This window comes from Aulonocara sp. 'chitande type north' Nkhata Bay, linkage group LG7 (genome assembly GCF_057382095.1).
Source record: "Aulonocara sp. 'chitande type north' Nkhata Bay isolate Kocher_YH1m ecotype deep benthic linkage group LG7, A_spYH_male_GT1.1, whole genome shotgun sequence".
Lineage (NCBI taxonomy): Eukaryota > Metazoa > Chordata > Actinopteri > Cichliformes > Cichlidae > Aulonocara > Aulonocara sp. 'chitande type north' Nkhata Bay.
In genome coordinates this window covers 13,867,086-13,879,571 of record NC_141350.1, presented here as the reverse complement: position 1 = coordinate 13,879,571, position 12,486 = coordinate 13,867,086, and the positions used below count along the sequence as shown (strand labels likewise).

Here is a 12,486-nt window from a genome sequence, read left to right as displayed (position 1 = left end):
GCACTGTTGAGCAGAGGAAGCTCTGATGAGTGCTTATAGACTGCTAAACCAAGTTGCAGTTAAACTGCTCATCCATTACCACCACCGCCCGCACACCCCTCAAGTTTAATGTGCCAGGGTCGTTTGCGTGGCAGCAGCTCAACCTTCAGGGAGCTCATTCATGGCAGACTGGAGGCCAGGAGCAGATTAGATCAAATCAGTGAGAGCCCTGTAATGTAGTCTCTAGTCTGTCCAAACGCAAAAGCAATACTGCACTAGCCCAGTGTTTCGGGACCCCCTTCAGGGCAGACCTGTCCGTATCAGTGAAGGGCTGATCATCTTCCTGCTGTGTACCTGGAAAAGCAGGCTTCAGTGCCGACCATGAAACAGAGTTCATTAAGCTCCAATTTCGGTTGATCACAGCTCTGGCAAAGTGAGCATAGAAGGGGGGGGGGGGGGCTCGGCATCTTTACATTTTCAGCTCAGGCTGTGTTGGTGTGCGAATCAATAGGGGAATATTCACCATCCTGGCTGCTGTGCTGTCCTGGATCTCAAGCTGGGCTTTTCTGTGAGGCAATACAGCTGCTGATGGAGAGATATAGTGCCATATCAGTCACTTAAATCATTACTAGGACCTCAAATGAACAATTACCTGGCTGGGACTGAAGGCAGCTTACTATCCCACCTCAGTGCTGATCGTTCTTCATTCACATTGTGATTGTTGATCACTAGTTGTTTCCTTGATTGCAGGTCCAATTGAGTTTTGTGGGGGTTTTTTTTAAACAGAACAATTCCCAGGAATGTGTGAATTACTTGTTTTACATCATACCCTCAGGTACTTCTTAGTAATGCCACTGAATTTAACACTGAGCCGCCATTGTCTCATACAGGTGTGGATCCAAATTAAACTTTTCTGTTATATTACTCCAAGTTCAGCACAATTAGTCAGCTTGTGCATTTAGCAAAATGTGAAAAATGAGTGCTCGCAAACGTTTACAACAGTTTGATAATTCGACTGTCTCAAGTACTTTTTTTTTTTTTTCATTCTGACAGCTGGCTGCTGAAGTTCCACCTGAAAAGAGGCGTTAAAACCATTAAAGTATCAAACTGTTATATATGAAAAATGATTTGTTCCTCGTGTTAGTCTCTGAGTCCTCCTTCGCTCGTTCGTATAGTCACTGAAAGGTGTGAACAGCTTGCACACGTGCTTCTCTTTTTTTTTTCTTTTTTTTTGCAGATTAATTTCAGGGTGTTATTAAGATTTTTCTCTGTGATGGTTGTGATATGTCAACATCACATATATTCAGTCTCACGCTATACATTTTACCGCCATTTCATCGTAACAGAACTGTATTCGCACCTTTTTAATCGTTTTATTTGCTTGTTGGTAACGCAGAGCTGTCATCTGTCCACTACAAGGAATTTGAACCAAAACATTTAAAACCTGCAAATTTACATTTTTATATCAACACTGAGTCTAATGACTGCTTTTAGATGTGGTGAAATGATCTGCTTTTACATGTGGTGTTGCTGGAAGGATCAGCACCACCAAATTCATGCCTTTGTAGCTGCATGCAGAAATTTGCAGCAACTTCATCTTCAGTCACAGGTTGTCATGAGATCAGATGAGACTGGTCCTGACTACATGAGGTTGCCAGGTTCCCATGCTAAACGAGATCTTAAGTATTGTATTACAGGACAGATTAAACTGCTGAGACCATAAACTCAATAGGAAAATGTTGGTGTTGAAGCCGGTCCCAGCTGTTATAGCGGGAGATGCAGGATACACCTTGCACAGTTCATCAGTCCCTTGCAGGGCTAACACATTCACACATTCATACTCACACCTACCAATTAAACTGACATGCATGCTTTCAGACTGTGGGAGAAAACCAGAGTAATCAGAGAGAACCCACTCAAAGGCCCCAGCTACATTTGTTGGATTCAAACCCAGGACCTCCTTGTTGTGAGGCAACACTGCTAACCACCTCTGAAAATGCTTTGAGGGATAATAAGTGGAGCCAGTAGTGAGGTCATAGGCAATTTTCTCAACCACCGGGATCACCCCCTGCTGGCCATTTTAAAGAATACAGGTTTAATGCACTTGTGTGAAGGGTCCGTTTTTCGAACCGGTAGGTTAAGGTGCCCTGACACACACAAAGAAGAAGATATTGTGCTGACTGTTTGTTTTATGATGTCGCTCTTCCCCTTGCATGCAGCTTTAAAAGTAGCAACTGCAACATATAAATTATGCCCACATCCTTGGCACCATTACTGTAAGATGAAGATGATGTTAGAAAACATTTAAAATTTTCATCCGCAGAGCTGTAAAGTTGGATTTTGGTATTTTCTAGAATGATAGAAAATGTTAAAAAGCTGAAGTTTCAGCCGTGTTCAGTATTAAACATAAAGTTATGAAATGTTCACAATTGATAAAGGTTGAAAGGTTTTCTGAATGCTAGTGTAGCAACATAGGAAATATCAAATAGAAAAAAATCATATTAAAATGTGAGGTATCCTGGGTAAAGACCTTAATATACTTACTTACTTTTAGAGAGATGGTTGGTCAGGATGTCTTTTGGGGAAGTAATTAACAATAATGAAGCTTTCTTTCACTTGTTTTCTTTTGTATTGACTCATACAGACACGAGATATAAATGTTGTTGTACATTGTTGCTACCTTATAATAGGACAAGCACAAGCATATATGGGTAGTTTTTGAGAGTATGAAACAGGAGATAAGTGAACTGTCTCATTTTGATTTCTAATCAGATCTTTTCATTGGGGAGTCCACACGTTCTTCCTGTCTCTCTGTGTCCGTTTTTCTTAGCAATTGCTTGACAGCGTTAGCTCTGTGGAGGGCCTTTTGTCTGTTTTTTGCTCAAGGCATCCTCATAAAAGTACCTGCTCTCATATAATCCTGAGCAAGAGTGAAAAAAAAAAAATCATTGGAAAGACCAAAACCAGCAATTTCTTGTTATACCTCTCAACTCTGTGGTATTGAGCCACAAGGTAATTTATTCCCACTGAAGATCTAAACTGTGCCGTGATTTTATAATTTAGGTTTTTTTTTAAAGCAAACATCTTACCAAGCAGGAAAATTCTATGTTGTTGTTGCTGGCTACAACAGGAAGATGGTAAACATATTGGATCAGTCCATAAACCGCAGTGCCAGTGTACTGGTTTTGGTAACGAAGGAACACCACGGGCAATGTTCCCTCTAAGCTGCGCGTGTGCGCAATTGCGCACTGCTGCACGCTCTCTGCGCACAGAAAATCTGTGTTGTGCACAAAAAAAAAAAGAAAATCTAACCTGAATTGAAATTAAAATAAATACGTTAACAATTCTGTTTTGCAGTGTTAGTCAGTAAGTGACTGGCTGCTCCAGTATGGGATTAGAACGATGTCACCTTATCCCATAGTCCAGCCAATGATGAGATTCACATTCGTATATATACGCAGCTAATCAACGTCGTCCACAGGCTATGACAGCATCCTTATGCGCCGACACCGGTGTTTTAGCTAGCAAAGCGGCATGGCTGATGTGGAGTGAAGTCACGTTAATGACAACGTGTAGAACCATTGGAGATGTGAGCAGGACAGACGGAACAATTGACGGAAAAAGTGTGGACTTTATACCAGTTTTTAAATTGTGTTGATAGGCCACGTAAAACCAGTGTTATGATTAAAAAAAAAAAAAAAAAAAAAAAAAATATATATATATATATATATATATATATATATATATATATATATATATATATATATATATATATATATGTGTGCAAGGTTTGTTTTTTTTCCTATTGTTGTTTATATTTACTGCGGAAACGCTCGAAAGCGCTCTCTGCCTGTGAGCAAAAACAGCCCCCCTCCCGACCCCCGCCGCCTTTCCTATTGGTGGAAAAATGTACCATGTCGACCAATCAAAAAATGATATGGCAACATGGCATTTAGTTGTTTGGGAAGGGGGGAGTTTTAGGAGTGATGGCGGTGTTTTGAGACGTGAGAGATTTGCGTTGTTTTGTGCAAATCTTGTGTAGTTAGTGTGTAGTGTAGTCAATAGTGTTGTTGTGTGTGTGTCAGAACAATGAGGCGACAACTGAATGTTACAGGTGTTACGGCAGTGATACATCTCCTGTTGTCAGGCCTGCAGGTATCAGGCTGTTGTTCTCCTTTATCTCATAGTGGACAGAAATGATTTGTTGGAGCGGCACAAATGATTTGTGTGGCATCAGATTTGATGCAGAACAGCTGATTGTTCTGTAAATAGTTTGAAATGTTTATTTAAAAAACCGCCCTGGCTGCATTTTTAGGTAAACAGCTGCAAGAAACTTTGTTGTTTGCAAAACTCGGTTACTTTTTTGAAGAAGTAACTATATAATTAATTGCCCAACATTGGTCATTATATGCTGTATTTTGCAGACAGGACTCTCTCCCAGACCACAGACTCATACTTATAATACAAGTCAGAGCTTTATTTAAAAAAAAAAAAAATTAAAAAAAGAAAGTTGTGTTTTCAAAATTGGAGTTCAAGTTATTTTTACTTCCAATAGTGTTAACGTACTGCACAGGTCATGAACAAGATTTTTTTTTAAATTTTCATTGTAAGTGGGCTAAAGCAGTTAATTAAAAGTAGTCTAACATAAATGCTGTAATTTGATTATTTTAATAAACCGTGTAACTTGGATGGATTCGATGCTGCCGTGACCACAGTGCACACGTCTGCTGTTGCTCACAGTGGTCGAAGGGACCGCTCAGGGAGTTTGTGTGTTCGCTCAGACACATGAAAAATTAGAGGGAACATTGACCACGGGTACCAGTGTGCTTTATTGATGTGTTTTTAATCGAGGTCTGTGGCCCACAGGAAGAATATCAGCCTTTTGGTACACAGATAGTATTTTAATAATATGTTCAATTAATTGAGTGAATAGATTACATCCAGCAATTTGTTTGCTGTTACATGTTCAAAAGATAAAAAAAATACACAGATTAAAGCTTTAGATTTTGAATTTGTTGAACTGATGAAAATTAATATTGGAGGCATAGAGATAGATTTGCAAGCAGTCTGAGACAGCGCTTCCAAATCATACCATTATAATAAAGAGTAATTCATTGGGAGGAAGATTTCCCCTGATCATTTATTATTAATGATGAACTTTTATGGTTATTCCAAACAATCATTAATGAGTCACTTTATTATTTATTGTGTTTTTATGTGACCGTTATGATTTTCAGTGTTCGCGAGTGTATTCTGATGCATAGTCTCCTCTTTTTTTCTGGTGTGCTTGATGCCACTTGTCTCTGTGCCTGCAGGCTGCGAGAGTGACTTCTGGGGACCTCACTGCAGCAATCGGTGCCAGTGCCAAAATGGGGCTAAGTGTAACCCCATCACAGGTGCCTGTGTCTGCACTGATGGGTACCAGGGATGGCGTTGTGAGGAGCCCTGTGAGCATGGTTATTACGGCAAGGCGTGCCAGTTACCATGCCAATGTCTCAATGGTGCCACCTGCAACCACGAGACAGGAGAGTGCATCTGTGCACCAGGCTACACAGGGGCTTTGTGAGTACCACTATCATATTTACTCTTTTGGCACATTTTATGTAGCAATGTGAGTGTGTATATCCAATTTCTTGCTGATGCAAAGAACTGCAGGCAAAGACAGGTTACTTATCTGATACTTTTGACTTGTGTGCTGACAGCTGTGGGGAGCGCTGCCCCTCCGGTAGTCATGGGCCTCAGTGTGAACAGCGCTGCCCCTGTCAGAACGGAGGAACGTGCCACCACATCACAGGAGATTGTTCCTGCCCTGCTGGGTGGACGGTAGGTCACAAAAGCAAAAGCAAAGGCCCGAGGGGAGAAAATACTTGAACGCTGTTGTAAGTTTAGGGGGGAAAAAGTACAATAAATGAGAATGCTGTGTCTCTGCTCCCTGGAAGGAGAAAAAAAAATAGAATTTGTAGTGTGGAGTCTGACTACTGTGAACTTTCCATGTGAAAATTAACTCTGCATTGACCTTTCTGAAGATAATATGTGAAAATATCTTCCACAGTAAAGTGTACAGTTTTGAACTTACTTCTTGAATGTAATGCTTTCAGTTGCCTTCTAAAAAAAAAGAAAGAAGAAAAAGTAAACACATCTGCAGACACATAGAAGGACATTAACGATAGGTCTGAACTGTCCAAACTTCAATCAAGTCTGTTGGCTTGTTTTCACAGGGTTCAGTGTGTGCCCAGCCCTGTCCTCTTGGCAAGTACGGCATCAACTGCAGCAAAGACTGTTCCTGTCGTAACGGTGGAATGTGCGACCACATCACGGGGCAGTGCCAATGTGCAGCCGGCTTCAGTGGACGCAGGTATGCAGGTGACACGTCCGGCTGACAAACAGACCGCTCAGTTATTATTCAAAACGGCTTTTTCTGAAGTTCTATCAGCAAACTTTTGTGCTCCTACTTAAAATAGGTCATACAAAGGCATGATTTATTGATATTAGTATTTAATGCAAAAGAATGGTTTCATGCAGTTCCGCATTTAACAGTCACTCATTGACCCATTCTCTTTGTTGACTTCTAAATGAGGCACAAACCTGGCTGTTCTTTAAAAAGATAAAGGAAATCCTAGCATATTCTTATACTCGAGAGAAATAAGCATTTATAAATGCCCATTAGTCCATTTGAAGGTAGATTGGAAGCTTTTAATAGGGGCGTTGTATGTTTAATTAATCTTGTACTTCATGCTGGCCAGCAAGGTTTCATGTCTTCAGCCTTCATCCTCATCCACTCCCAGCCTATCCATTGATCTCACCATGAGCTACATGCTGTTTGGAGTCTGCTCATTAATTATAAGTAATGGGCTTATATTAAGGTCTCATTGAAATCCACAGATCTTTTTAGTTCCTCGTGCCTGCCAGAGCAGCCCAGAGCAGCCTGGGTTTATTAGTTCAGCTAAAGCAATTGTCTCTTGGATGGAAACACTTCCTTTACAAGACCTTTTCCTTTACTTTATTATTTTGCAAAATTGCCCTCATTCATTTTGTCAGTGGCAGGTGAATTAAACTGCCAGGAATAATCTAAGATTGTGTTACCCCCCACCCACGTGTGTCTAGTATAATAATACCATTGTCCTCTGATAAAACTAAAGCTAGGGTAATTTAAACATGAAACATAACTTGGCCATTTTATGTTGTAATTGAGCTATTTGTAAAAGCTTTGTTACACTCTTGAGACTGAAACTCCACCAGGACTGTATACTTAAGTCAGTATATTGAAGTGAATGAAGAAATCCATTTTTGGATCTACACTAGTTTATGTGCAGAAAACTGAAGCAGTTTCTGTTTAGCTGATGACGATTACTGAGTCTTGTCCAACCCCTGCAGAGACGCTGAAGTACTGACAGCAGAGGCCCGCTGTCCTTGTTAAAATTTGACCATGGATTTATGAAAGTATTTTTAAAGTAAACATTCATTATTAAAACTTTGAAATGTAAGAAGAGTGTTAATAATCAGTGACTCTGAATATGACCACTTTTTCATTAACAAATAATCTAACGCGTTACTATTTCCATAACAGTAGTCAGATTAAAGTTACTTGTCCAAACCACTGTGCGTTACTATTTTTAAAGCAAAAAGATTTGGTTTCTTCTTTTCGTCTCAGCGGATGACAAACGCATACGTGTCGTAAAACGTCACATAAGCAACAGCTCACGTTTCCCGCTCACAAGCAGCCAGCGACGTAAAAAAAAGTGTAAACAACAATGGAGGGAGAGAGATGTTCGTTCTTTAGCTGGAAATATGGTCACTATTTTGAGTTTCTGTCAACTAAAGATTTCAATATTAAGGTTCGTTGTACACTCTGTGTCGGCGTAAAAGTGTTATCTACCTTCAAAAACACTACGTCAAACTTAAGGAAACATTTGGAGTCGCAGCACGGCACAGTCAAACTCACAGAGAGAGTCCCACCAAGTGGTCCGAAGCAGAGAGCCGTGACTTCCGCAGGAGGTCCTACACCCTCAAACAACAAAAGTTGGACTTTGGTGCAAAACCAGTAAGTGATGAAGAATTGAAGAAGTTGGTCGCGCAGTATATTGTAGAAGAAATGCTAACTATAAACACTGTTGACTCGCCCTCGTTTCGTGCCATAATAAAAAAGATCCCTACTTCTAATGCCGAGCTGCCTCACCGAACGACTTTTACTTCTTACTTGGAGAGTTTGAAGGCCGCACTGAATGAAATTGACTTTGTTTCAACTACCGCGGATATTTGGACTGCTAACAACAGAGGCTATATGGGAGTAACGCTCCACTGGATCAGTAGAACCACATTAGAGCGCTACAAGGTTGCATTAGCATGTAGGCGGATTCGTGGTAGACACGTATGATGTCATTGGTACAGAAATCGAAAACGATTACTCAACAAAGTAGTTGCAACAGTTACTGACAATGGATCCAACTTTGTTAAGGCGTTTCAAATTTATCATCCTGTCACGGAGTCCGATGATGAGACGGAGAAGGAAGAGTCCACCCCCAAAGACGATGATGTCACTTTTTCTGATCTGTCAGAATGAAAGTGATGGTCAGCTGTCTCTTCCCCTGCACCGCAGGTGTGCTTTGCACACCATCAACATAATTTGCACACAGAGAGCAGGGCTGTGTATAGGAGCAGCACAGCAAAATGCACAGCTCTTCGGACCAAATTGAGTAGATCTACACTTGCATCAGAAACAGTGGAAGAAATCAGTAAAAGAAAGCTCCTAATACCAACACCCACAAGGTGGAATTCCTTTTTTGATGCTGTAAAGAGAATTGCAGACATCCCCATGGGTGAGCTGAATACTCTGTGCACAAAGCTAGGACTGAAGTGCTTCAAAGATCAAGAATACCAGGTCCTGCATGAGTACTGCATGGCCATGAAACCTCTGACTGCAGCACTGGACATTTTACAAGGCGACTGTCCATATGGAACTTTACTACTAACACTTGAAGTTCTGATGCAGAAGACCCAGGCTGTGAAAGATGACCTCTCCAGGATGACTGCAGGCCTTCCAGATGCCATTGTACAGGTACGCTCTGTCTTTAAATTTGTCAAATTTTTTGCTTCATACAATTCACAAACATGGAACAGAATATTAATTATCATTGAAAAATAAGATTACAACAATTAAAATGTTTACAAGTAACCTAAAACAAAATAAATCCATAATACTGATCTCATATTAGGCATGGTTTGCAAATAATTCAATAACATATTAAATTGTAGGCATAAAAATATCGATTATGTTTTTTAGGCTATTCAGACTCGTTTCACCGGTGTGCTAGACGACAAAGATGCCCTTCTCGCAGCTGCCAGTTGTCCAAAATTCAAACTCCGATGGCTGAGAGATACAGGAAGGAGGGAGCGAGTACAACAACTTCTGACAGCAGAGTGTTGCACCACTGCTCCTCTGGCAAAAAAACCTGCCAGTGTGCCCAGTGCTACTACATCTAGCAGCCAAGGTGAGATGGCAGAGCCAGAGGAGGAGACCTATTCTGCAGAAAAAGAAGTCATGGACTACCTGATGTCAGGCTACGACCTTCAGATTCTGCATACGTTTTCAAGCATAAAGACATTTTTTTTTAAAGTATAACACTCCAACCCCATCAAGTACTCCTGTGGAGCGACTTTTTAGTCTGGGAGGTTTGGTGCTCACGCCTAAAAGAAATCGACTTTCTGACAAAGGGTTTGAGAAGCTTCTGTTAATGAGGTACAACCACTGGTTTACTCGCTCCAGTCTACTGTTTCCCCCATAACATGCAATGACAACATATACTGAAAAAAAGAGAATGGGGAATCCAATTTAAATAACTATTTACAAGTAACTGAATTAAGTTTATCAAAGTCACTTAATAAACTTATTAAAGTTTTCAAGTTGATTAACTTAAATCAATTACTTGCAAGAAAGTAAGGCAATTTAAGTTGGACCTGCAGTCTCTTTTTTTTCATAAGATTAGTCCAAAGTTACAATAGTGCTTACATGTGGATGATAAAAAAAAAGTATCTTAAGGGAAGTCAAGAAAGACTCTTTGTTTGTTTGTTTGTTTGTTTGTTTGTTTGTTTTTTATAAAAAAGTATTTGTTAAATGAAGTCGACTTATTGTTTTTTATAAAGTTTTTGTTAAAGTCAAAAACTTTCTTTGTTTTTTTTTAATAAAAAGTATTTATGTTAAGTGAAGTAACAAGACTTTCTTTATTTTCATACAAACAAGTATTTCTGTCAGGAAAAAGTTCAGCTTCAAATGTCAGGAGATATATTGTTGACATTACTGTTAAAATACACTTCCAATAAAGTGAGTATTGGCAAAACCGGTTGATGTTTTTATGTTGAGGCAGTGGGGAGTGTTATTGGCAGCTTCTGAAAGTAACTAATAAAGTAACTAGTAATCTAACTTAGTTACTTTAAAAATAAAGTAGGGCTGGGCCATATTATACCGTTCACGGTAATACCGGTATAATGTTAGGCAACGATAGGAAAATGAAATATCGCGATAGAATATGAGTAAAACGCGCGTGCGCAGTGCCTTTGTTTTTTTGTGTGTGAAATTATTTTTTAACCATTTGACTTGAATTTGATTTAAGCAGATGCATATTCTTTGTGATATGACCATATGGGAAACAAATGATCATTTAGCCATTTATTTTTAGCTCAAAATGACAACATTAACACAGTAAAACAGGTCTCTTTTTTAAACAGAAGCCTGTCATGCTTAACTTTTGAGAATATAAGTAAATCTTTCTTTAAAAGAACTCTGTCCTGCTTAACTTAAAATTATATAAATTAATAGAAAGCAATAGAACAAAAATATTCTTGTAACAGTGCACATATAGTGCATTTAGTACAATTGGCTTCAGTTGAGGTATTATTTCAGCTTTTCTAATGCTAATCAGCTGCTCCTGTTTGTAAACCCGCTTGTTCCCATGATTACACATCATAACTCATCATCATTATTAATCTATGTATTACTTTTATGTATTAGTCATCTATTTGTTGTAATCATCTATCCTTGCAGTTGTTTATTACACAAAATAAATTTTATTATCACACTTCTGGCCACATAGCGCTGATATTCACTGCACATGCCCATATTAACCTTAACCAGAGGGTTTAAAAAAAAACAAACCAATGTTTACATACCATATCTGCTTCTGCCGTGGCCTGGTGGACAAGAAATTGGTTAAGGGTTCCCCGAGCTTTCACGCCCCTCATGTTCTTCATGCGCCCACCATTAGAAGCATGCCTATGGAAAAAGTGAGGGTGTCACCGCAGCTGCTCACACGTAAACGTCGGTGAAAAAGACGTTGCAGCACGGCGTGTGATCTGGACACAAGCGATGGAGGCACAACTTGTAGAACTTTGGAAAGCTCATCCGAGCCTTTTCGATGTGGCATCACAAAATTATCATGACCACAACAACCGTGAAAATAGTTGGATTTACATTGCTGCTCAATCACAGCTGCCTGATCAATGTCTTTCATTAGCAATTTAGCAAAGTTGATGGTGGTGGCGTGCGTATCTGTCTGAGTGAAAGACAGAGAGGGAGAGCGAGCGACAGATTTTCTATTATAACCTTCATTTTATGGAGTCACAGTGTGAGCACTCAGGTCGCATCAGAGCATCGGGCGGTATAGTGTGAGACCCTGCCTCGTGACCTATAAACTTATAACCCCTGTGAGTCAATCGTGCAGTTTGAAAATCGCACAGTGTATGTCCAGCTTTAGGTGTACTGTCGTCCGAGAATTGCACCGCAGTGTCGGCGTTTGTTTCCCTGTTGGCCATGCTTCTTGTTGTGGTCATCTGTTGTCTTCCGGTATTTTCTCCATAAGCAACCTTTCCTCGACCAATGAGATGAACGGTAATCTGACTTGTCATACTCGAATTGTCATAAGTGTGCTGTCAGCTCATTGGTCACAAAGCAGGAGAGGGGCTGGGAATTATGCTTTCAAACAAAGTGTTAATTCCATAAACATTTATAGACTACTTTTGATTCTCACTGTATTACGGGACAAAGTGCGTCCCTTATTAGCTCAATACGGGACGTGTACTTTTGTTTCTAAATACGGGACGATTCCGTTTTTTAAGGGACGGTTGGCAACCCTAGGTCAAACGAACACTGCAGCATCACTGAGAGTTAAAAACTGTCTCAATTCTTTCATCTTTAATAAAACGATCAGCATTGCTGCTTTACCAGGTGTAACTATGAAGTTTAACTTCCAGGCATCCATGAAAACAAAATGTATTACATTTAACGGAGTTAGAAGTTAGCAGGACGCTAGCGGAAGTTAGCTCGCTAGTTACCGCTGAGATTTCTGAAAAAATTCAAATGTACAGCTCTGCTATCATGTCCAACATAAATGAAGACAGGAAACTAAACAGCAGTGACGTTTGTAGGGTTACTGAAGTTGGGCTAGCTGGTATATAATGATGTGCTACCTGATCGCTAGTGACACAGCTATGCTAGCATAACATAAACAGTGAAGC

At 39.9% G+C, this 12,486-nt stretch overlaps 1 protein-coding gene and 1 pseudogene across 4 annotated transcripts in view; both read left to right on the top strand.

Annotated features, from left to right (window-relative positions):
- megf11 (multiple EGF-like-domains 11) overlaps window positions 1-12,486 on the top strand; it is an 80,452-nt gene that overhangs the window by 42,823 nt on the left and 25,143 nt on the right. For all 4 annotated transcript variants that reach the window (XM_086298761.1, XM_086298760.1, XM_086298758.1 and 1 more), the window contains 3 exons: window positions 5,295-5,541; window positions 5,682-5,802; window positions 6,198-6,334. In XM_086298761.1, the coding sequence (XP_086154887.1) occupies window positions 5,295-5,541; window positions 5,682-5,802; window positions 6,198-6,334 (505 nt within the window). The remainder of the gene's footprint in view (window positions 1-5,294; window positions 5,542-5,681; window positions 5,803-6,197; window positions 6,335-12,486) is intronic.
- On the top strand, window positions 8,882-9,761 carry LOC147324745 (uncharacterized; annotated as a pseudogene).